Source organism: Phoca vitulina, unplaced genomic scaffold (assembly GCF_004348235.1).
Source record: "Phoca vitulina isolate PV1807 unplaced genomic scaffold, GSC_HSeal_1.0 scaffold23, whole genome shotgun sequence".
In the NCBI taxonomy this organism is placed as follows: Eukaryota; Metazoa; Chordata; class Mammalia; order Carnivora; family Phocidae; genus Phoca; species Phoca vitulina.
In genome coordinates, this window is record NW_022589726.1 from 9,340,869 (window position 1) to 9,365,264 (window position 24,396).

Consider the following 24,396-nt stretch of genomic DNA (forward strand, 5'->3'; position numbering starts at 1 on the left):
ATCATGCCCCGCATTGGGCTCCCTGCTCAGCGGGGAGCCTGCTTCTCCCTCTCCCTCTGCCTGCTGCCCCCCCCCCAACTTGTGCTCTCTCTCTGTCAAATAAATAAATAAAATCTTTAAAATAAAATAAAATAAAATAAAACATGGGTCTGAGCTGGTCATTCTTCTACTTAAAACTCTCCTAAGGCTTCTCATGCCCTCAGGACAAAGTCCAAACTGTGGAGTGTGATCTACAGGCCTCCCGGATCTGGCACAATTTACACCTGGAGCCACACTGCTCACCGCCTCACTACTCACTCCCACCCAACTGTTTCTGTTCCGTAAAACTGCCTTACACCCCTTCCCTTCTACTCCCTGATGCAGGATGTTCCCTTTGCCTGGAACATCCTGCTCTGGGCCCCTCAGCTTGCCAACTAGTCCTTCATGTCTTCACTTACGTATCACTTCCTCCGGGACCTTTCTCAGACCGTCCCTTCGCCACCTCCACTATAAAATGGATTTCCATTGGGTCTGTCTATGGCATCCTGCACTTACCCTGTCACAGTACTTGTATTCTCCATTAAAGTTGCCTGCCTACTTGTCTCTGTCTTTAGGATCTAAATTACAAAGTAAATTTCATTATCAGAAAATCTGTATTTTTTTAAATAAAGGAAGTACATTTAATTCAAAGGTTTTTTTTTTTTTTAATTAATTCAACGTTTAACTGCACTTGGTCATAAGCATTTTACTAAAGCTCCTTGTTTTAAGTCAGTCTCAACTGGAGTGACCACAAACATGACTGGGGTGTAGGGAGCTAAATATGCTCCCTACTGCTTATTTTCATACAAAATCACTACAGAAATCCTGAGGTCTTTGAAGAAGCAGCCACTTTAAATGTGCCCACTGAAATATCTACCTGTAGAGACCAACTCCCACTTTTCTGTGATCAGTAATTTTATGAACACACTCTGTTTCTTATTTATAAAATTATCCATAAATATACATTTATTGGAAAGAAAAAATGTCAAGAGAACACTTTTAAAATGTGATACATTGATGCTCATAAATTATAAATGCAGAGCTGCTTTTACCTATGGGGATATGCTAATCAACAGCTTCTCAGACAAAGATGCAAAATTCTAAAACCAAGAAGGGTGGTAAGAAGGTAGGCTATCACCTTGGAAATATGAATTTGAGTCAAGTCTCTCTTACTTGTACTGCTGGTGATCCTTAGTGCTTCTTGTTTTTGCCATGAACCTTTCTGCTAACTTCTCTAGGTTCCGAGAATATTCCGTCTCAATTTCAGCTTTTTTCCGGAAGAAATCCTGCAGGTCCTGGAGAAGCTGAACTCTCATCTCTGTTTGCTGTTCCAGGCATTTTTGCTGTTCTACCAGCTGAGCTCGAATTTCTAAGGAAAGAAGAGAATCCATTTGACGATTTTGTGAAAGTTAGTGCTGGTATGTGGAAGATAAAGGTAATGAATCCTATTATACATTTAGCTCTGTATTGGACCTTTATGAGATTGCTAGGTCTAGACTGGTTCTTTACATAATCTGCTGACCTTTTAAAAGAATGAGACAAGGGGCGCCTGGATGGCTCAGTCGTTGAGCGTCTGCCTTCCGCTCAGGTCATGATCCCAGGGTCCTGGGATCGAGCCCCACATCAGGCTCCCTGCTCGGCGGGAAGCCTGCTTCTCCCTCTCCCACTCCCCCTGCTTGTGTTCCCTCTCTCGCTGTGTCTCTCTCTGTCAAATAAATAAAATATAAAAAAATAAATAAATAAATAAAAGAATGAGACAAGTCCCAGGAAGGAATGTCAGAAATTAGAACAGAAACACGGGTTACATTTGCAATGCCACAAGCATGCACGGAGTCATGAGGGCAAAAAATGAAAGCCTTTAAGATAACAATTCATAACATGTGACATGTTTGGGGTGCTGCGTACACTGTAATTTTTTCAACAGCATCTTATCTCAACTATCCCTTTTGAGTTTGAATGGCAAAGATGCGCGCATCATTTCTTCCAGACTTCTGAACCACCGTGTATTTGCCGGTTGGCACAGACAGACACTGACATCTGGTAATCTGTATTTAGTGCATAAATTTCTAGTTTGTAAAACACGTAGCTTCTGGGTTTATAGGGATGCCGTGCCTGAAAATAATTTCTTTCTCTATCCAAATAATCCATTCATCAATCGAGTCCTCAGATTCCACTTTATTATTCTATTCACAACATCAAAGGCTCTTCACCTGGCCTTCACTTTTTACACGTTGTTCAAACTAACAGCTCTATTGACACATGTAATCCTGAAAAGAATCCTTTGACGATTTTAATACATTAGGAAGGTGAAGGTTAGTCTTTCACTGATTTAGGAAAAACACAAAAGCAAAGGCGTGTCATGCAAAACTATCTGTAAATGACTATAACAACGAAACCTGTGTGTTTTGGAAAATGGGACAGGTACAGCAATAACTACTGACCTATTCCTGTCTGAGACCCAGGGCTAACCTCCAGACAAGAATACTCATACTGGAAAACTTTATTTCATCTTTCCCAGACTCACTGCGTATTCCCTTAAAGTGAGGGCTGAATCTAATTGAGTAGAGCTAATAGAAATCAATGTCCAGGGGCGCCTGGCTGGCTCAGTCAGTGGAGCATGCAACTCTTGATCTCAGGGTTGTGAGTTCGAACCCCATGTGAGTATAGAAATTACTTAAAAATAAAATCTTAAAAAAGAGAGAGAAATCAATGTCCAAATAACATTTAACATTTCCTCAATTCCTTTCTATTATTCTTCAACAGAGAAAAACCAAGCTCACAATATATATGCATATATTTGGCCATGTTTAATCAAGCTCATTAACAGCAGGGTGGTCAAGTTCTCAATGGGGAATCAGGAAACTTGCTCAATTTAATAATGGATAGCAATAATCAAACACTATTCTACACCCTATTGAAGTAGGTAGGAGTATTAGCCTCATTTTACAAAGAAGGAACTGAGGTTTAAGGAGATTAAATACTTTATCCTGCCAAAAAAAGACACAATAACTATGAAACGAGGCCCTCAACAAGGTCATGTTCCAGGCAACACTGCTTTGGGGAACCCTGGGAAAGGGTAGGAAACATTTCTCAAGTGTCCTTTCCTTGGTTTCTCCACCTCTAGATTGGGGGACCCTATTATTAATCTCATAAAAGTGTGGTGATCACCAGAGTGAAAACATTATTACAGGCTTTTAACCACGATGAACAGCATCTGGTTTTTAGTCAATCAAAGTAAGGGTTTTTCAATACAGTATTATAATCACTATGTCTGGCAAACTCTTTCCCCCACAAATACAGAACTATTTTTGTTTCACGGAGAAAAAAGAAATCAAGGGTGGGGGTATTTCTCATTCAGGAATCTCAGTAAGTCTTTTAAGATTTAGTAATTTTAGCACATCTTGCTGTGCTAAGAGAAAATAAATCAATCGTCTTAGGCTGTCAATTAGGATTTTTTTTTCTTTTAAGCTGCATTAGTGCCAAATAAGAAATAAAAGTGGCCGAGAGTACAGATCTCAAGAGATCTACACAAAAATTCTGTGGGCTTCTTTCTTCAGTCTCATTCTTAGATTTCCTCTTGCTTCCTTCAGTGCTTAAAATCAAGAGCTAGGGCGTTTTGAGAAGGAGGACTGTATCTAAACAGTTAAAAATCTCATCTTTTTTGCAGGCAGTAACTGTTACTTCACATTATCTGTAATTTTCCCATCAAAACAGGACACTAGCAGCATTTTCAAGAAGGAAAATGTGAAGGGACAGAATCTAGGGTATTGTTGTGAGAAAGTAAAACATGCTCCAAAAACTGAAGGAGAATTCGTTTGATTACCTCTTTAATTTAGACAAGTTGGGGACAAATGAGGAAAGATTCACAAAAAAAGAACACAAGGAAAAAAAAAAATCAAGATAAAAGTACTACCATAATACATGTCTTATTAGGAAGAGGAAAGCTCTGGGTTCTTTATACCGCACCACAGCCACAAGGCAGGACAATGTCAGAGTAACTCACTTCACTGCACATCCGGTAAGGCTTTATTAATATGGCCTCACTCGATGTGATCTAACAGTAAATGGCACTGACAAGTTGAAAAGATTTTTAAATACATGAGTAAAATAAATAGTCATAGCAATTCTGGTCCACCGCTCAGAACAGATCAAAGAAGCCAGTGATGTACTGTGCCCCACACCGGACCAGTTCTTGCAATGGACCACAAGGTGCTACAGGACATAGCACCACCGTCATCCCAGGTACCAAAGAATCATGAGGGCTGGACCTGGTGAAAGCATCACATTAAGGAGTGATTTCAAGAAAAAGTGTGAGTCTTATTTCTGTAGAAGAGATTACAACTTCCCACCCACCTTCTTTAAAGACACTCTTTCAGGATTCTATTAGCTTTCATGTGTTAGTATTGATCTGGATCATTATTTATTTATTTATTTATTTATTTTGAGACTCAAGCTTCATTTTAATTTAGCTAACCAAGCCATTATTGACCTCCTATTTTGTGTTAGGCAGGAGTTACGAAGATTTCTAATACACAACTCCTTCTGGTAGGAAATATAAATCATAAGTTGATGGTATCAATACATCAGTGCTATAATGAAGAAATGTACCAGGAAGCTATGGAAAGAGGAGCGGACAGTGGTAGACTGTGGAAGAGTCTGGAAGACATAATGCCCTGAAGGATAACTATGTTATAAAATATACAGCTATAACCACCAAGAAAGTGGAAAGACAATGCATAGATTGGGAGAAATATTTGCAAATTATGTATCTAATAAGGAACTTGGGTCTAGAATATATAAAGAACTCTTACAACCCAATAATAAAAACACAAATAATCCAATTTTTAAAATGGGCAAAGAATCAAAATAGACATTTTCTCCCCAAAAGATCTACAGATGGCTAATAGCAGATGAAATGTGGCTCAACATCATTAGCCATCAGGAAGAAGCAAATCAAAAGCAAATGAGACACCTCTTCACACCTGCTTGGATGGTTATAATAAAAAAGATAACAAGTTCTGGTGAGGAAGTGGAGAAACTGGAACCCTCGTTTGCTGCTGGTGGGAATGCAAAATGGCACAGCTACTCTGGAAAAACAATCTGGCAGTTCTTCAAAAGGTTAAACATAGAGTTAACACAGATTCAGCAAGTTCACTCCTACCTAGGTACACACCCAAGAAAAATGAGAACACAAAAATTTATACACAAATGTTTATAGCAGCATTATTTATAATAGCTGAAAAGTAGAACAACCTACATGTCCATCAATTGTTGAACAGATAAGCAAAATGTGGTCTAGCCATAAAACGTTACTCAGCCATAAAAAGGAATGAAGTATTGATTTGTGCTACAACATGGATGAACCTTGAAAATATAACCTTAGTGAATGAAACCAGTCATGAAGGGAAACTGATTACATTATGAGATGTCTGGAAGAGACTAATCCATAAAAAGCGGATGAGTTGTTACCAGGGCTAGAGGAGTTGGGGGGAAATAGGAGGGGATTGCTAAGGGGTGTGGGTTTCTTTATGGGATGATGCAAATGTTCTAGAAGTGACTGTGGTGATGGTTACAAACCCGTGAACACACTAAAAAACAGTGAATTGTACACTTTCAGTGGGTGAGTTAAATGATCTGTGACTTACAGCTCTTATATAAAAAAAGATATACTGCTGTATCACAATTCCATGAAATTTGGGTTGTGGAGACATTTCTAAGAATGATAATAGTAATAAAAAAATAACTCCTCATATTTTCACACCTAGTACTTTTTAGTAGTTAATCAAATTGGACAACATAAGGGCAAGTACTTTAAAATCATGTCTTCGGGGTGCCTGGGTGGCTCAGTCGTTAAGTGTCTGCCTTCGGCTCAGGTCATGATCCCAGGGTCCTGGGATCGAGCCCCGCATCGGGCTCCCTGCTCTGCGGGAAGCCTGCTTCTCCCTCTCCCACTCCCCCTGCTTGTGTTCCCTCTCTCTCTCTCTCTCTGTCAAATAAATAAATAAAATCTTTAAAAAATAAAAAAACAAAATGATGTCTTCATGATGGCTCTTGCTTCAGTATTTTTACTTCACCCCGAATTTGTTTGTAAGCCAGAGTAGAAATTTACTAACAGGTAAGCATTCATTGGTGTGTTAATTGCTACAATTTCTAATGGTATAGAAAAGATTTACCTAATAGAACATTAGGAGGGGCTTATTACCATGACTCCCAAACAACTGCATAAAACAGCACAATTTCTTTTAGGCAGAAAAATGCTGTCTCTGAGGAGGCTGTAAGCAGTCATTACTTAAATCTAGGTCAGGACCTACTAAATAATGATAATGGCCATTTTAACAGGGCTAAAATTTGCTGTTTTTTAAAAAAGGACTTATTTCATTTCTGATCAACCAGAGTGCCACCACAGAAGGAATCAACATTAAAAATCCAACAATACACAAAAAGTGTGCTTTCAAACTACTCAATAAATTTGCTAAACAAAATAGAAACAGTTCTTCTAAGCTATAAAAATCTGCTGACAATACTAAATAAAACAGAATTGCCTTGGAAAGGAAGAAACGGAGACATTTCTTCTTATTGCTGATAAAGAAAGGGAAGTCCTAATCCTTGAAATAAATTTGTGTGAGACCACAGAATGATGCATATTTCATGGAAAGACTGAGTCCATGAGACTGGGCTGCTTCTCTAATATGTTACTAAATGACTAGGACTAGTGCATAAAATCGATAGATTGGGCGTGACACTCATGATCGTCCAGCAGATAGAAAGGCAACAATATTTCTAAGTCATCACAAACCATCTCAATTATTTCATAGTCTTGTTTGGTCAGATTTTTCCTTATGATAATTAAAAAAGTATACATTCTGTTAGAATTTATCAGTACCTTTACCCAATGGATATAAGGTATTTTCCCAAATGACAGGTGAGAGCCAATGGAATGTCTCAGAGAAGAACCCAGTGATGCTCTAACTGGTTCCGTCAATTATTCACATGCTTACTGTTCACGTGAATATATATACAATCTTCCAGCTGCTGATTAGCTAACTACCAGGTGTAAACTTTGGTGAAATGTGTTTAGGCTAGAAGTTTGGAGCAAAAAAGAAAAAAAAATCCACAAAAGTAAGCAAAGACCATTTCACTAGAAATCCAAATCTAAGATTTATGCTTCTCTTACACTTTGCACAGAAATTAGGTGACATCAATATGGACCCAGACTGGAGTTACAGTGTTATCTATTACAAATCATGGGAGGGGTGCCTGGGTGGCTCAGTCGGTTAAGCGTCCCACTCCTGATTTCGGCTCAGGTCACAATCTCAGGGTCTTGGGATCGAGCCCCACCTGGGGCTCTGTGCTCAGTGAGGAGTCGGCTTGAGATTCTCTCTCTCTCCCTCTCCCTCTGCCCCTTCCCCCCACTGGCGCATGTTCTTTCTCTCTCAAATAAATAAATCTTTAAAAAAAAAAAAAAATCATGGGACGTGGGGCAAGTAACTTAACCTCTCAAATTTCACCTTGTGAAATAACAGTCCCACCTCATGAGACTGGTGAGGATTAAATGAGTAGAAATGAAAAGCATGCCTCAATCTGCAAACCACCATGAAAAAGGTAAAGATGCTGTTACTACTAGCATCTGCAGGTTTTCATTGCAAAGATATTCACTGACTACTTCCTTGTGCCAGGCTCCTTACTAGGGGATAAAGAACAGGCTGAAAGTCATGAGCCCGATCCTCAGTGAGAAGACAGACAATGCAAACAGTGAGAGCCAGTGACCTTCAGGACCTTAAGGTTTGAATGTCAAAGAGCAATAGAGGTGTGCGGAGGAAGTTTCCATGGTTGGGCAAAGGGGTAAGCACTGAGGAGGTGATCCTGAGGTTGACCTGGCAGTTTGTTGATACACACAGGGGGAAGGGTACTCTGGGCTGAAGGATTAGCATACTCACCTGCAGGACGAGGGAGAGAACAAGGAGAGTTATACCAAGGGCTTCTGTGCTGCTGAAACCCAACCCTGGACCGCTAGAGGGTCTGGTTATGGGCCTAGGGCAGCCCCAAGCAGAACACTAAGGAGTACGATTTTATATCTTAGGCCAGTTTCCCAAACTGGTTTGATGATAAAAACCACCTAGGGTGCTTATTTAAAACACCTGTGTCTAATCCCCTTGGCTGGCTATTTTTATCTTGTTGGTCTGGCAGGACCTGGAACGGAGGACTTTAATTAAGTACCCAGGTGAATCTTTTCATTGGGCAACCAGGAAACACGAGTGAAGAACTGAACAATTCTGAATAAGGAAGATGTATAACCAGGCTTGCATTCCAGAAAATCACACAAATAACTAAATGAAATGCTAAGCATCCTACACCTCATGAAATAAGAGTTTCTTTTGTAAACTCTATGGTTCCCTGTTTGAATTATGAATTACTAGGCAAAACAAACCAACAATAAAACCCTCACAAGAATGAATGGGATCCATGTTCTCCCCTACCTACGCCTATTATTTTAATTAGTTATGAATCACTCATTTCTGTCATCTGGTGTGGAACTAATGAGTATTTCCATTTAATTTGTTATCAGAAAGCAGAAGCTGATTTTCAACCACATTGTGGAGAAACCTTTACAGCTGTGCTGCCCAATACGGAGCCATTAGTCACACTGAGCACTTCCAATGTGGCTAGTCCAAACTGAGACGTGCCCTTAGGGCAAAAATACACTCAAGATTTCAAAGTCTTCGTGTGAAGAAGAAAGGATATAAAATGTCTCACTGATGGGGCACCTGGGTGGCTCAGACGTTAAGTGTCTGCCTTCGGCTCAGGTCATGATCTCCGGGTCCTGGGATCGAGCCCCGCATCGGGCTCCCTACTCCACGGAAAGCCTGCTTCTCCCTCTCCCACTCCCCCTGCTTGTGTTCCCTCTCTCGCTGTGTCTCTCTGTCAAATAAATAAATAAAATATTTAAAAAAAAGTCTCACTGATAATTGTTAATGCTGACATTTAAAAATGTAGACATTGGGAAAAAACTCTAGACATTGGGTTATAGAAAAGACATTAAAATTAACTTCACCTGTTCATCTCTTCTCTTCACTTTTTAAAATGACTATTAAAAAATCTAAAATTAGAAATGTGGCTCATCTATATAACAAAGCTCCTCTAGGATATGAGTACATTAGTAACTAAGTTTCTCATAGATGGAATCTGCAGTGCGGAGTTCTCACCAGAAAAGGTTTTTGAAGCATTAGCAGGCTTGATCAGAAGACAGAACTTAAGCATAATGCATATACGGGGTAGAATACAGAGTAGCAAGACACAGTTGCAGTTAGAAGTGTGACCTTGGAGGAGTAACTATTTCTTTGGAATCCTCAACTGCAGAATGATTACTAATTATAGATGCCATATTCCCCCTTCCAAAGACAATGAAAGGTTTTAACAAGAAATGAAGACTTTCTCATCTTGTAAAGCATTGTTTGGGCTGATTATCATAAAATGTGTAATGAAAAAGGAAGAAAAACGTCCTAGATTTGATAATATTGACTACATAGGCTAAAGGACTTTCAGAAAAGAAAAGATCATGGGCCAATGGGGGTTATCATCAGTGACAGCTTCAGAGGGCATTGGCCCTGTACGGCCTTTAAAGATATGCAGGATTTGGAAGGCTGTGCAAATTTGGGGAATGGAAATGTAGTTCCTTAAAGTAAAAATTATATTTTTGACACTCTAGCCCAGAAGAGTTAGGTTCTAGGGAAGGAAGCTTCGGGTGGCTGGACCAAATGTAACCTTCCAGGTTACTGCCTCATGGAAAATATAACTCCCTAGTCTTTCTACTTCTAAATTATGAGATCACCAACAATTCAAGCAAACTAAATAGCATAGACATATATGAAATCAGGTTGCTTCCATTCTAAGCTGAAAACCACGATCTCATCCTAGAACTCTAGAGATGGTTAGCATATTTGCGGGGGAGTAGAATTATGACAAAACCTTTTGGAATAAAACAAGGTAACTGTCCTCTCAGTACAGTTAGTTAATCCTCATTGTTTTGGATATAAAAGTAAAGTCAATTTCACAACATTTCTGACATTCTTAAAGAGAGGTTGTTTCCACTTTTCTAAGTTTTCATTACATCTTCATTTGAAAGGACATTAACCTCATTTAGAATAAAAGCTTAGTACAAAAGCATCAGTTTTCATAGCTTTTGAGAGCCAAATATTTTATTTTGGCCTAGATAACATTTTCAGGTGAAGTATGGAAAACAAATCTGCACCTTTTTTTTTTTCCCCCAACGAAAACTAGCTAGCCAGGATAAAAGGCAATAACTTAAGGGGATCAATTATTGCAGTTTAATACATTGCAGGAAAGGCCAGTTTAAGGAAGTAGAGATCTGAATGATTCACTATCATGTCTGTATTTGGAATGCACAAGAGGTAAGATTTCATTAACTTCCCCATAATTAATCAAGGACATTTCAGACCGTATTAGTAGATTGATTTTTACTACCAGAAAAAGACCATGCGTGAAAATCACTGATCCGTAGAGAGTACAAGGATTTACATTTTGGAATGGCTTGTGTTGCTGACCTTTCAAAGGTTCAAGGCATTCTCTAAATGTTGACTTTCTTTCTGGATATAATTCAACATGAAGTCTCATGGAATAAATAGAAAAGCTTGCACATTTTTTTGGAATAAGTTTTAAGAATGAAAAACTTTTAAAGTAGTTTAAATTTTTTGTACTGAGTTACTTGCAAATTGAGGTCCCCCCTCCCTTTTTAAAGATTTTTAAGTAATTTCTACACCCAACATTGGGCTCGAACTCACAATCATGAGATTCAAGAGTCACATGCTTTACTAATGGAGCCAGTCAGGCGCCCCAAATCGAGCTTTTTCAAATCAAGGCTCTTCTCCTTATTGCAGTAATTACAATTTTAAAGTGTACAGTTTAGCCTCCCAAGCAATTTACCATTTACATGGTAAACACCAGGAGAATATTTATTGAGTTCCTACTATGTTCCAGATTCTGTGACAGATGCTTGATATAGCTTAGCTCATTTAATTTTTACAGCAATCACATTATGTAGTGCCTCCATTAAATAGATGAGGATATCAAAGTAGAGAGAGGTTATTTTGTCCAAAGTCACACAATTATTAAGTACTAAAGCTTGGATTTCCATTCAGGTTTGTCTGATTCCAAAGCTCATGATACAAAATTATAATGTTCAACAATTACACATAGTGTATAATTATACAAAGCAAGCCCAAGTGATCCAGGCTGGCCTTCTAGATAATTTGTTAGAATGTATATAGATACTGTATGTAACTTAATGTATCAAATAAAATTTAACTGCCAAGTATCTAGCTAGCATCCTTTAGAAAAGCAATGATTATATTTCTATTATTTTACGTAATTAAGTAAAGCCAAAAGAACCTCCTCCTCCCCTGAAAAATTCAAATATTTTATAAAAACTGGTTAAGTGACTAATACTAATTCCCTAGTATTTCCTGAATGTTGTGGCTTTATGGGAAATTGTGTATTTACGTCAACTGCTGCTGTTTTAAATTGTAAATTGTTATAAATTAATAATGTTAAAATTACTGTAAAGCTTTGAACTACACAGATTATAAATCCCTGAACACAAATATCGTCTTTAAATTTCCATAGAGCACATAATAGATACTCAATAACTCTCTCTGATGAATGTTTGTTTTAGTAAAGATAAGTTGTCAGAAGGCTTAGTTATGTGCACATGGACTCGGGACCCAAATTTTGCTAATTCATAAAATGGTTTTTCCATTCCCCTCTCCCCAAAGCCACTGCCCCATCACCATCTCTTCTTTCTTTGCTCCATGTGGTCCCTCTGGCATCCAGCCTTACAAGGTTTCCCGCATTAACGACACCCTATTTGGTCAACATTGGAAAAAGACTCCAGTTAAGTCCATTGACTATCATGTTTTACACATCTCTCAATTAAAGGTATTTTATATGTCTACTTCTACCATAGAGGATACCTTCCATTTAGGAAAATGACAAAGGAAACAGTAATCATTTCACTTAATTTTCTTTAAGTCTCTACTACAGACTTTGATTGGATTGCTATTGGCGACTTTATATCTTACATTGATTTCGCTACAGTTCAGTAAGTGAGAGCTCCAATAACCTCTGGCTCCAAGGAACTGGAACTCTGACTCAGGAGGTGACACAAGGAAACCAGAAAGTGGTCAAGTACTTGTGCTTCCTCAATATTCAGTTTACATTTACTGACAGTCACAGTTTTTGATCACAGAATAAATGCCTTTCAAGCTTTAGGCTACAAAATCCTTAAAATAGATGCCATTAAAATACACACACACACACACACACACACACACACACACACACGTATATTAATATGTATATCTTCCAAGATTTTTCAGGCCTAAGCAAAGACTGAACAGCAAACAGCTTGTTAAAACCAGCTTGTAAAAAACAGGGGCGCCTGGGTGGCTCGGTCGGTTGAGTGTCCAACTCTTGATTTCAGCTCAAGTCTGATCTCAGGGTTGTGAGATCGAGCCCCGCAATGGGCTGTGCACTCAGTGGGGAGTCTGCTTGAGATTCTCTCTCCTTCTCCCTCTGTGTGCACTCTCTCTCAAATAAAAAATAAATCTCTTAAAATGTAAGAAACATTAATTCTCTTCATTACTGTATCTCTTCAAAATACCAAATAAAATGTTCAATTTGATAGACAACCTACATATTAAAAATTACATTCTTTTATTTTATCCTCAGATATGAGCCAAACTCTGTAATAAAATAGTATTTCTAGTCCCGCATAAACATCCAACTTTTACCCACATAATCTGCAAAAATTGAATTCAACAATATTCTCTCAACAATGTCCACTTAACAAGTGAATAGTGAGAAAAGAAATGCTTCTGCTACTCATCCGACAAACATTTATTGAGCACCATCCAGGTGCTGAGCTCTGGCGAAACAAAGATAAACCAACCGCGTCGTGCCCCAGGGCCTCTCAGACTAGCTCCTAGTCTACAGACATGAAAACAAATAACAGTTATTTTTACAATGATCATCATTCACAGTGCAATGCAGTAAGTCCCATAATGGAAGCATGTGCTGTGAGAACACAGGAAGGAACAGCAAATTGCCCAGGTAAACCAGAGTTAGCAGATAAGTAGGAAAGTGCCAAGTTGGGGGGCGGGTACCAGAAGGGTATTATGGGCAAAAGGAATAGTGTGTGCAAAGGCCCAGGCACAGGACTATCTAGTTCAGGGCATTACACGGATGGCAGTTTGTTCCATCCAACTGACAAGCAGGGGCTTATCAATTATTAGGAGGATTTAAAAGTAAATACTCTAGGGGCATTAGGGTGGTTCAGTCAGTTAAGTGTCCAACTCTTGATTTCATCTCAGGTCATGATCTCGGGGTCGTGGGATCGAGCCCCATGTTGGGTTCCCACTCGTGGGGAGTCTGCTGGAGATTCTCTCTCTCTCTCCCTTTGCCCCTTCCCACCATGCTTGTGCATGTGCTCTCTCTCTAAAACAAGTAAATCTTAAAAACATAAAATAAAAGTAAATCCTCTAAAATGGTAAGGGATGCTATTTTTATTCAGTTCCTCATTCACTTATTATTGGGAAAGTTTCAATTTATTAAGTGAAAAACAAATGCATATTCTTCATATTTAGAAAAGATAGCTGTAGAACTATGTTCTAACTGATGAAATTATCAGAAAATGACATTTCCTGCCAAATCCTTGACAAGACATTTTTTAAAATTATTTTATGCTAATTTAGACAAGGGAGAACAGTGTCAACTATATTCAGCAGAATACTGAGGATACGGAATGGAAGGATTTATAAGTACCATACATGATCAGAGTTGTCTTCTATTTCACTTTAATTAGATTTAAGTTTTAAATTAAAGTAGCTTAAAATGACAAATTATTTAAAATACTCATCTTCTACCTTTCTTATCTCGTTTGGGGTCCATTCATCTTATAATTTACTTTGAACAAGTACACGTCTTAAAAGATATTGTATCATTTAATCTTCACAACAAAAAGCAGTTCAGAAATACTAAGGTAAAAATGCTAGCATTTTCTAATCTTATACCTCTTGATACGCTCTTTATAAGATCTCAAATACTCTCTAAGCTTTATGGCCTCTGCCAGGTCCACTCTTTCACAGAGCTGCTCTAATCTGGAAGAGATTCATTTTTAAATAGGATCAATGTGCGAACAGCCCAGCGTGTTGTGAAACACTGTCCTTCCTCCAAATCCCCAGTACCAGGGAGCTTCTCTCCACCTCTCCCCCAGTTATGCATCCATGATCTAGACATTGCCTTTTACTTGAAACTTTCCTCCCCAGGTCTCTGCCCAAACTGTGTACTTCCTCTGTTAAATTTTGCTCTGTTAAACAGCACTCTGTGGTAGGAGCACTGACAATAGTGACTTGATCTTCGGCCCTCCATCTGGTGCATGTTTGCTGGATGACCTTCCTTGGAGGTGTGTGTTCCATGACCCTTAGAGGTTACTTCACATACTTGAGAAATGCCCACCAATGCCAGGATAGGGGAGGCATGTTTTGGCCTCCCATGTCTCTGTTAGAGAAAACAAAGTCTTTCCCCTCCTGATGCACAGGTAGGGCCACAAGATCTAATTACAGGTTAGCTGTCAATTAGGTGCATGCAAACCCTTCGAGATGCATGCGAAGGAACCCTTTGATCTTACTACTCTGCCCCACATGACCCCTTGCTTGCTCTACAAAATCTGTGGACTAAGGTCTGGACATTGTGGGAAAATAACTGTGTGGCTGGATCACTGTCCGCCCAATCCTCCATCAGTAAGTTACCCTGAATAAAACTCTGTGTAAACTGTGTGGAGTGGCCTGTTTGTCTTCTGATCTCTAAGTGCTTTCTCAGTTTGGGGGATACTCTACTGTCCCGCCTCCACTTTCTAACACCTGTGTCTTATGTAAGAGGCAGGAGTCACAAAAAGACAAAAATGAAAGACAATGAACTGATAGATTGAGGGAAAAGAGGGAAGGTGGGAGCAAGAAAAGATAAAGGGAAACAGCTTAAAGAGAAAAGAATTGAGGGGAGGGAGAGAAGTAAGAAAGGGAAAATGAGGGGTATATGAGGAAAGGGGGCAGGTGAAGAAAATGAAATAAATGTAAAAAAGTAAGTGACGAAGGTTTTCAGGAAGTCACTGACTCAGTCTTGGGCACCGGAGGAACTGAGAGCGCTTTAATCTACTCAGGCTTGTCCTTAGGCTCCTAGCCTTTTCAAGAGTACATTTTGCTTTTAACAATTTTTGGATATCCAGCTTCAGTCTTAGGCCAGGCATGAGAGTAAAATTTCAAGGTCAAGCATAACTTCTTTTTCTTATTAGAACCAAAGCGTAGGTTGTTCAGAATCATAAGATCTTCCCCTTTTAAGCCTTTAGAAATCTAGGTGAAATCAGAATTGATCATGAATGTATAACTTCACGTTTAATGGAAGTTCAAGTTCAATGGATAAGCATGGGACTCAACCAGGCTCATTTTTCACAGGACCCTGATTCGAATGTAGTTCTGAGACCAAACAGTAGAAATTCTTTGTATTCATTCTATTTTCATGATTAATTTTTGCAGCTCCTGGAGCATTTTTAATTATCTTGACACCTCAGGGGTAGAGTGGAAAGACCATTAAAAACAGGTAGAATTGCTCAGAATTCTTGCACCATCTTCCTTCTATGTAAAAAATGAGACCAATTCAGTAAGACCAAAAGCTTTCCACATTGACCCAGAGCACAATTTTTTTTTTCCCCTTTTAAGTTTAGATGTTTCTGGTGAGAACCCACACTACTCACAGGCACAGCTGATGTTCTCTTGGCTGCCGGCATTCAGAAAGCTGTCTGAATGGATGGCACTGAGCCTTCTGCCACTCCACTGGATCCTTCCCCAGTGCAGGTGCCAAGTAACCCTGAGTTTAGGCAAGCAACAGTCCTCAGGGCACTTCAGTCCCCGTCTCCTAGACCAGGGCCCTCCTGCATGCCGGCAGTACAGCACAGGATGAATACATTTCTTCTGCTTCACTCTGGTTATAGGGTTGGCTGGCTGGGATCATCCCAAAGGCAGAACACTCTGCCCAAATCCAATGAAACGCTTTACATTGTTTAGTAGTCCCCTCCTGAGGCTGAAATAAATAATAGCTACTTAGAGTCTTAAGATCTGCATGTGAGCATTATATACAGAGCCAGGGTCAAAAACTCAAATGCCCTCAGAAGCCAGATAATAAACGAGTGAAGCGGACAGGGTATAAAACAACAAGAGAAGGTAATGACCGTGCTTAGCGGGAGCGCGCGCCTCACCCACCACCGAGCTCCAGGCAGCACTTGCTACACAGGAAGCTCGATGCAGGTAACCCAAATCTGGTTTTGTTTTTTGAGAGGAGCCTGGAATTTGGATCTTGGGACAAAATTTCCAAATTTTTAAATATCAGCAACTAATTATATTAAAACAAAACACAGTACATAGGCCAAACAAAACCCATCTCTGTGCCCGATTTTGCCTCTAGACTACCATTATGTGTTCTCCGACAGAGAGAAATTCTAAGCTTTTTGGACAAAATCACACCTTCTTCAGTTATCATAAATGTAACAAGAGAAACAAAATCAAGATTAAGGATAATTTGACGGGACCTCAGAAATGAGGCAGCAGTGTAAATGGTGTATGGAAAACCAATCAAAACAAGGTGACATTTAGTGAGTAATATTATTTCCCAGCTTTTTTTTTTTTTTTTTTTTTTTATTTTATTTTTTTTAAAGATTTTATTTATTTATTTGATAGAGAGAAACACAGCGAGAGAGGGAACACAAGCAGGGGGAGTGGGAGAGGGAGAAGCAGGCTCCCCACGGAGCAGGGAGCCCGATGCGGGGCTCGATCCCAGGACCCTGGGATCATGACCTGAGCCGAAGGCAGACGCTTAATCGACTGAGCCACCCAGGTGCCCCTATTTCCCAGCTTTTAAGTGAATTTATTTGTAACCTGGATGACAATGGCTTGACTTACTCTAAAACTCACACTAGTTTTCTTGGAACTGAAAATACTAGAACAGTTTCTCCTTCCCACCATTCTCTCCTGGGGCTCAGCCTAAAATCTGGAAGATGATCTGAAGTCCAATCTCACTGGAACTCTTTCTCAAGAACTGTTCGTGCTGACTCAAGAAATCTGAGAAAAGCACTTCTCCCAGTGCTGGTACAAATCCCATTAACCATCACTGCTATCAAAGGCTTTACTGAATAGTGTGTTCCAGTTTACTTTCTGTATCTCTCTTCTTTGGACACATGTTAGAGAAATAGAAGAATTACAGAATTTCAAATTTACAATAAGCCTTAGAAATCATTTGGCCGTATCTGCTGTCTGGTGATCAAATTCTCCCAAGTCCATGCCTACCCGGGATTCATTGTCTCCCAAGAGCAGCCTGTACTACCATCTGGCAACTCCAACCCTTAGAGAAGTCTCCTTGAACTAAAACAAGAACTCATCCATTGGTTTGACAAAAATGTATCAAAATGCCAATGATATGACTCATACTAGTTGCTTTTATATAAAGATGAATAAGCTGGGACATCCCTCCCCCTCTACAAAGAATTCACAGAAATATTTTTAAAATTAAATTTCAAACTTCCAAAAGGGTACTTTGCATGAGTAAGTGCACTCAAGAGACAAAACAAAGCCAACCAATCAAAAAGTCTAAGATGTAAGACAATTCATGAGAAGTGAATACAGAAATACGTAAAAGAAAGAAAAGGTTTAATAGCAGAGAAGTAAGTATGAATACTCAGATATGAGGCTTCCTTCGAAATTAACCTAACATCTCTTCCTGATCACTCCAGAAACCAAAGGCTAAAAGGAAGACAGGTACCAAGTTCATTATCTACTGTTGAAGGAGATTTACTCACCCAGAATCTCCCATACCTGGAGAGGTACAAAACCAGGTTTCAATATCACTACTTGTGTTCACTTAATAAACTTCCCTTACTGATACCTGTATCCTTTTTCTGCTATTGCTGTCCCTTAAGCCTAATTCAAGAAAAAGATATTCAGTCAATTCCATCCCCATCCCCCCTCCATCCACAAGTTGCCCAATTAAGAGAAATGTGAGAAAAAGAATTTACTATATGGTAGTTTAAGGTCTGCATGACAGCTAACAGCTGAGAAGACTTGGTCCAATGAGAACTTAGTCATAAATTTTGTGCAAAGCTCTGTTTCCCCAGCTGAGCAGAAGTGAAAATTTCCTCTGTTAGTATAATCAAGATTTTTTTTTTCCTTTGAAATTCTGAGTCCTGATGTTGGGTAATTTATAGAAACTTAACCTCAACTGAAACCAATCTCATTAAATTGTTATAAGGAATAAATTAGATAATGCTTATAAAGAATTCAAATAGAGCCTCACATAGAAAATTTTCAACAAATGGTACCTATTGTTATTAATATCATTTTTACATCTATTGGTCCTAAAACATCTTCACATATTTCTCAAGAATCCACATTTTTGTGAGTTCGAATGCACTGCTGATTCCATTTGAGGGTGGAGATTATGCCTATTAAGAATGCACTTTTTAATTTTTTCCCTAATTCATGCAAACATATTCATTTTAGCAGATTAGAAAAGTAGAAGGAAGGAGGGAAATCAACCATCTTGGGAACACACCTGTTAATATGGTACAATTATTTTTTGTGTTTTAAAAAAATAACCATTTATTGCTACAAAAGCAGACATATATATACTGTAAAATGTTGGAAAATGTAACTTAAAAAACCCACTTGATTTTCTATCATGGAGATTAATTTTGATAACATTTTGCTGTATATTCTAAATGTTTTTCTAATACAGAAAGCTCTAGGTTATATCCACTTCGACTTTCCAAACTTTAATGGTTTATTCCATGCCATTTCTGGTGGAAAAGCTATGACTCGCCCTGTATATGAGTAGAAATTCCAGAGCCTCAGTAACCACCATCACTGGTCCCTTCCTCAGGACCACGTTCTTTATTAGGTTACCTCTAATCCTTACAACAGTCCTGCAAAATACATTCCAATATCCCTGTTTTGGGGATAAGAAAACTAAGACTCATAAAGATCAGGTGACTAGTCCAAGGTCTCAGAGCACTAAGTGACAGAGCTAGGTTTCTATCCATCTTTGTCAGACCCCAAAGGCTGTATGTTCTCCCCTAGCAGCAGCCTGAAGTTAAGTGAGATACAGATTCTCTATCTGAAAACACTTAAATGAACACAAACAATCCAGATCCTTATTTGGGGAGTAAAGTAGTATGACTCTCATTTTACAAAAGGACAAAAGTGACTCAAAGTTCCATAGTGAAGAGGGATAGAGCTGGACTTTAAATCTAAGTTAGATGAGAACACCATCATTTTAATACAAGGTAACTCTCTTCTATGTCATGTTTAAATTTAGAGTTTGCTGGGATTTTACATAAAATAAACACACTCTCAAGCCACCCACAAGTACTCACTGGTGAGCTTTGCCTGAGGTATAATTCAGAGGGAAAACCCAAAATGTAATTAGGGAGTTATATAGTCTTAATGTATACCACAGTGAAACTTACCCTGAGGTTTAAAAGTCCTGCTTATCAGACTACTGGGAAGGACCAACTGGGAATTTAGAGACCTGGATGAGACTCCCAGCTGTCACTAAATACCTGCTTGACCGTGGGCAAGTTACTGACTCTCTTCTGGGCTCCAGTGACTTCATCATTAAAATAGGTATAATAAATAATTCCCCCTACCCCCAGCCCCATGGACTCACTGTTGTCAGATGATAAAAGTTATAAATGACAAAGGGTTTAGAAAATTTTAATTTTCCATTCATATGTAAGGTACCTAATAAAAGTAATGACAATTATAATAATGTATTACTATAGCTACATGTGACTGAGTGCAAATTATGTCAGGCATTGTTCTGTTGTATATGAATCAACTAATTTAATTTTCGTGTTATTATTACCTCAACTTCACAGACAAGTAAACTGAGGCTAAAACTGGTTAAGAACTTGCCCAAGGTCAGTTGGCCAGTAGATGAAGCTAGGTTCTGAATCCAGACAGTCCGACTCCAGTCCATGCTTTTAATTACATGAAAAGGAGGTTCCTAAAATCCTTTACTTCTCCCACCTCCAACAGCCTCTGTGCCACCCCCACCAGGGGAAAAATATTGAAATATAATATACAGTTTCAGCAACTTTTGCTATTTCTAATTACATGATTTTATTTATTTATTTGACAGAGAGATAGCGAGAGCAGGAACACAAGCAGGGGGAGTGGGAGAGGGAGAAGCAGGCTTCCCGCCGAGCAGGGAGCCTGATGTGGGGCTCGATCCCAGGACCCTGGGAGCATGACCTGAGCTGAAGGCAGACGCTTAACGACTAAGCCACCCAGGCGCCCCTAATTACATGATTTTCTTTATAAAATCAATTTAAAGAGAAAATAATTTTTAAGCTATTCTGAGAAACTTGTTGATGAAAAAAAAACAATGATTTTGTCTATTTCATCAATGTTATCTTTGGGCATATCAGGTAATTTCATAAGGAAATTTTTTTTATTTTTTATTTTTTTTTAAAGATTTTATTTATTTATTTGAGAGAGAATGAGAGAGAGCACATGAGAGGGGGGAGGGTCAGAGGGAGAAGCAGGCTCCCTGCCGAGCAGGGAGCCCGATGCGGGACTCGATCCAGGGACTCCAGGATCATGACCTGAGCCGAAGGCAGTCGCTTAACCAACTGAGCCACCCAGGCGCCCTCATAAGGAAAATTTTTAAGGGTTCACAATTTTTCTTTTTTTTTCTATTTATTTATTTATTTATTTTGATGTAGTGTTCCATGATTCATTGTTTGCATGTAACACCCAGTGCTCCATTCAATACGTGTCCTCTTTAATACCCATCACCAGGCTAACCCATTCCCCCACCCCCCTCAGGGTTCACAATTCTTTCAAAGATGGTTCTCTACAGGCAGCAACCTCTGTGAGCTCGGCTGCAGCAACCTCTTGCTAAGACATGTCTCCAAACACAAGGGAAGCAAGGGCAAAAATGAACTATTGGGACTTCATCAAGATAAAAAGCTTTTGCACAGCAAAGGAAACAGTCAACAAAACCAAAAGACAACCCACAGAATGGGAGAAGATACTTGCAAATGTCTTATCAGATAAAGGGCTAGTACCCAAAATCTATAAAGAACTTACCAAACTCAACACCCAAAGAACAAATGATCCAATCAAGAAATGGGCAGCAGACATGAACAGACATTTCTGCAAAGAAGACATCCAAATGGCCAACAGACACATGAAAAAAATGTTCCACATCACTCATCATCAGGAAAATACAAATCAAAACCACAATGAGATACCACCTCACACCAGTCAGAATGGCTAAAATTAACAAGTCAGGAAACGACAGATGTTGGCGAGGATGCGGAGAAAGGGGAACCTTCTTACACTGTTGGTGGGAATGCAAGCTGGTGCAGCCACTCTGGAAAACAGTATGGAGGTTCCTCAAAAAGTTGAAAAGAGAGCTACCCTATGACCCAGCAATTGCACTGGTATTTACCCCAAAGATAAGAAGGGGCACCTGCACCCCAATGTTTATAGCAGAAATATCCACAATAGCCAAACTATGGAAACAGCACAGATGTCCATCGACAGATGAATGGATAAAGATGTGGTAAATATATACAGTGAAATATTACTCAGCCATCAAAAAAATATGAAATCTTGCCATTTGCAACAATGTGGATGGAACTAGAGGTTATTATTCTAAGTGAAATAAGTCAGAGAAAGACAATTATCATATATCTCACTCATATGTGGAATTTAAGAAACAAAACAGAGGATCATAGGGGAAGGGAGGGAAAAATAAAACAAGACAAAATCAGAGAGGGAAACAAACCATAAGAGACTTTTTCTTTTTAAAGATTTTATTTATTTATTTGACACAGAGAGAGAGAACAAGTAGGCAGAGCGGCAAGCAGAGGGAGAGGGAGAAGCAGGCTCCTCGCTGAGCAGAGAGCCTGGTGCAGGGCTCGATCCCAGGACCCTGGGATCGTGATCTGAGCCAGAAGCAGACGCTTAACCAACTGAGCCACCCAGGTGCCCCACCATAAGAAACTCTTAATCATAGGAAACAAACTGAGGGATGCTGGAGGGGATGAGGGTGGGGAGATGGGGTAACTGGGTGACAGACATTAAGGAGGGCACTGGGTATTATATAAGACTGATGAATCACTGACCTCTACCTCTGAAACTATTAATACAATACATGTTAATTAACTGAATTTAAATTTAAAAAATAAAAAATAAAAATAAAAAGCAGTAGCATTGTAAAAAAATTTTAAAAAGATGGTTCTCACTAAAATTTTCCCCCAATGATCCTGAAAAATTATATCTTGTTCTAAAAGGGATGATACTGGGCGCCTGGGTGGCTCAGTTGGTTAAGCGACTGCCTTCGGCTCAGGTCATGATCCTGGAGTCCCGGGATCGAGTCCCACATCGGGCTCCCTGCTCGGCAGGGAGTCTGCTTCTCCCGCTGACCTTCCCCCCTCTCATGTGCTCTCTCTCTCTCTCACTCTCTCAAATAAATGAATAAATAAAATCTTTAAAAAAAATAAAAATAAAAAATAAAAAAAATAAAAGGGATGATACTCACTATCTTAAATGTTCAGTTCTGGGAAAATACCCCAAAAGAAGAAATTATGCCATTGAGATAATATTCTAATGTCTCCAATAGTCATATTTCAAAAAAACCCCTTAGTAATCTACTGAACAGTAGACCATCTATTGATTCTTCCCTCTTAACTAACTAGTGGTTCCTGTAGAGTTAAATATTATACAGGATAGACATGAGTCTGTGGCTGTTGGTAAATATGTTCCTTCCCCTATATTTTTACATACTCAAATGATACACCCGAAGTGTAGACAAGAAACCCTCAGAAAGTTATCAGGTAGGAATAGAACATGAACCACAAATGTAGGCTCCTCATGTAATTTTAAATTTTCTAGTAGCTAAAGAAAAAGAAACAGATGAAATTAATTTAAAATATATTTTATTTAGGCCAACATATCAAAATATTCTAAGTTCAATATGTAATCAATATAAAACCGTTAATGAGATATTTTGCAATTTGGTGTATTAAGTCTTCAAAATCTGGTGTGTATTTACCCTTACAGCACATTGCAACTTGGACTAGCACTTTTCAAATGCTGACTGGCCACATATGGCTAGTGGCTGCCATAATTGGGCAGCGTGGTTCTCCAGAGTGGTTTTAAAAGCACAATGGGGATTAGAGAATCAACCAGTTTCCCACCCCAAACAGCAAAGCATAGGTCGAGGAGAAAAATTACAATATGTTGGTAATTCTGTATTGAGAGGCACACAGTATTTTATTATAAAGGTCCTTTTCAACTAGAACTTAAATTTAACACCTCAGATTGTAAATTTGTGTATGTGTCTGCATGTACAGAGACACGTGATTTTCAATATCTAAATAATGAGCAGCAAAAGAATCTTGGCCAGTGTGGACACCCACTGTGACCATACAAAGGGAAGCAGTGCAAGACAATGTGGGAAGTGTACTACTAGGGCACACGGGGTTCTGAATGACGGTGATTAGAACTGAACCCCTATCAATTAATTTCCTCTTTTCCGTTCTTCTCCTCTCCTGGTCTCCCTTCATTGAGGTTTATCCTCAGAGGTCACTGCTCCTGAAAGACTTTATCCGAGTATCTAAAATATACCTACCAGCTCCCAACCCCCACCCATGGCTCCCATTACTATAGTTATTTTTCTTCACAGAATCACTTATTATTCCCTGATATTAGAGTATACATTTATTGGCTGTTTCTTCCCCTAGAATGGAAGCTCCATGAGGACAGGAAAGTTGTTTTATTCACTGTGAAATCCCGGTATTCACACAAAACAGGGAATTGGTTTTCAACAAATTTGTTTATTCAACAATGCTATGCATCTACCATCCATTCTGACAGGTGCAAAGAGGACACCCTTAGACTCGGGCAGGTAGCATCCCTGTGCTAGTAAGAAGTCCTGGGGGCAAGGGCATGCCTTCTCACAGGGCCTGCCCCACATGTAGAGTATGCTCTAAATCCCCTATCCATACAGCCTGAGTCTGCTTCCAGGGCCTGACCAGTCTCTGCTCCAGATGCACCCAAAGCCCTTTGCAGTGAGGGACAGAATTGGGGTTAAGAGTAGAGGGAGTCGGGCGCCTGGGTGGCTCAGTCATTAAGCGCCTGCCTTCGGCTCAGGTCATGATCTCAGGGTCCTGGGATCGAGCCCCACATCAGGCTCCCTGCTCCGCGGGAAGCCTGCTTCTCCCTCTCCCACTCCCCCTGCTTGTGTTCTCTC

At 39.3% G+C, this 24,396-nt stretch overlaps 1 protein-coding gene across 2 annotated transcripts in view; it reads right to left on the reverse strand.

The window, feature by feature from the left end:
• The window catches only part of SRGAP1 (SLIT-ROBO Rho GTPase activating protein 1), a 266,543-nt gene that overhangs the window by 133,764 nt on the left and 108,383 nt on the right, over window positions 1-24,396 (reverse strand). For both annotated transcript variants that reach the window (XM_032420257.1, XM_032420256.1), the window contains exon 2: window positions 1,192-1,387. In XM_032420257.1, the coding sequence (XP_032276148.1) occupies window positions 1,192-1,387 (196 nt within the window). The remainder of the gene's footprint in view (window positions 1-1,191; window positions 1,388-24,396) is intronic.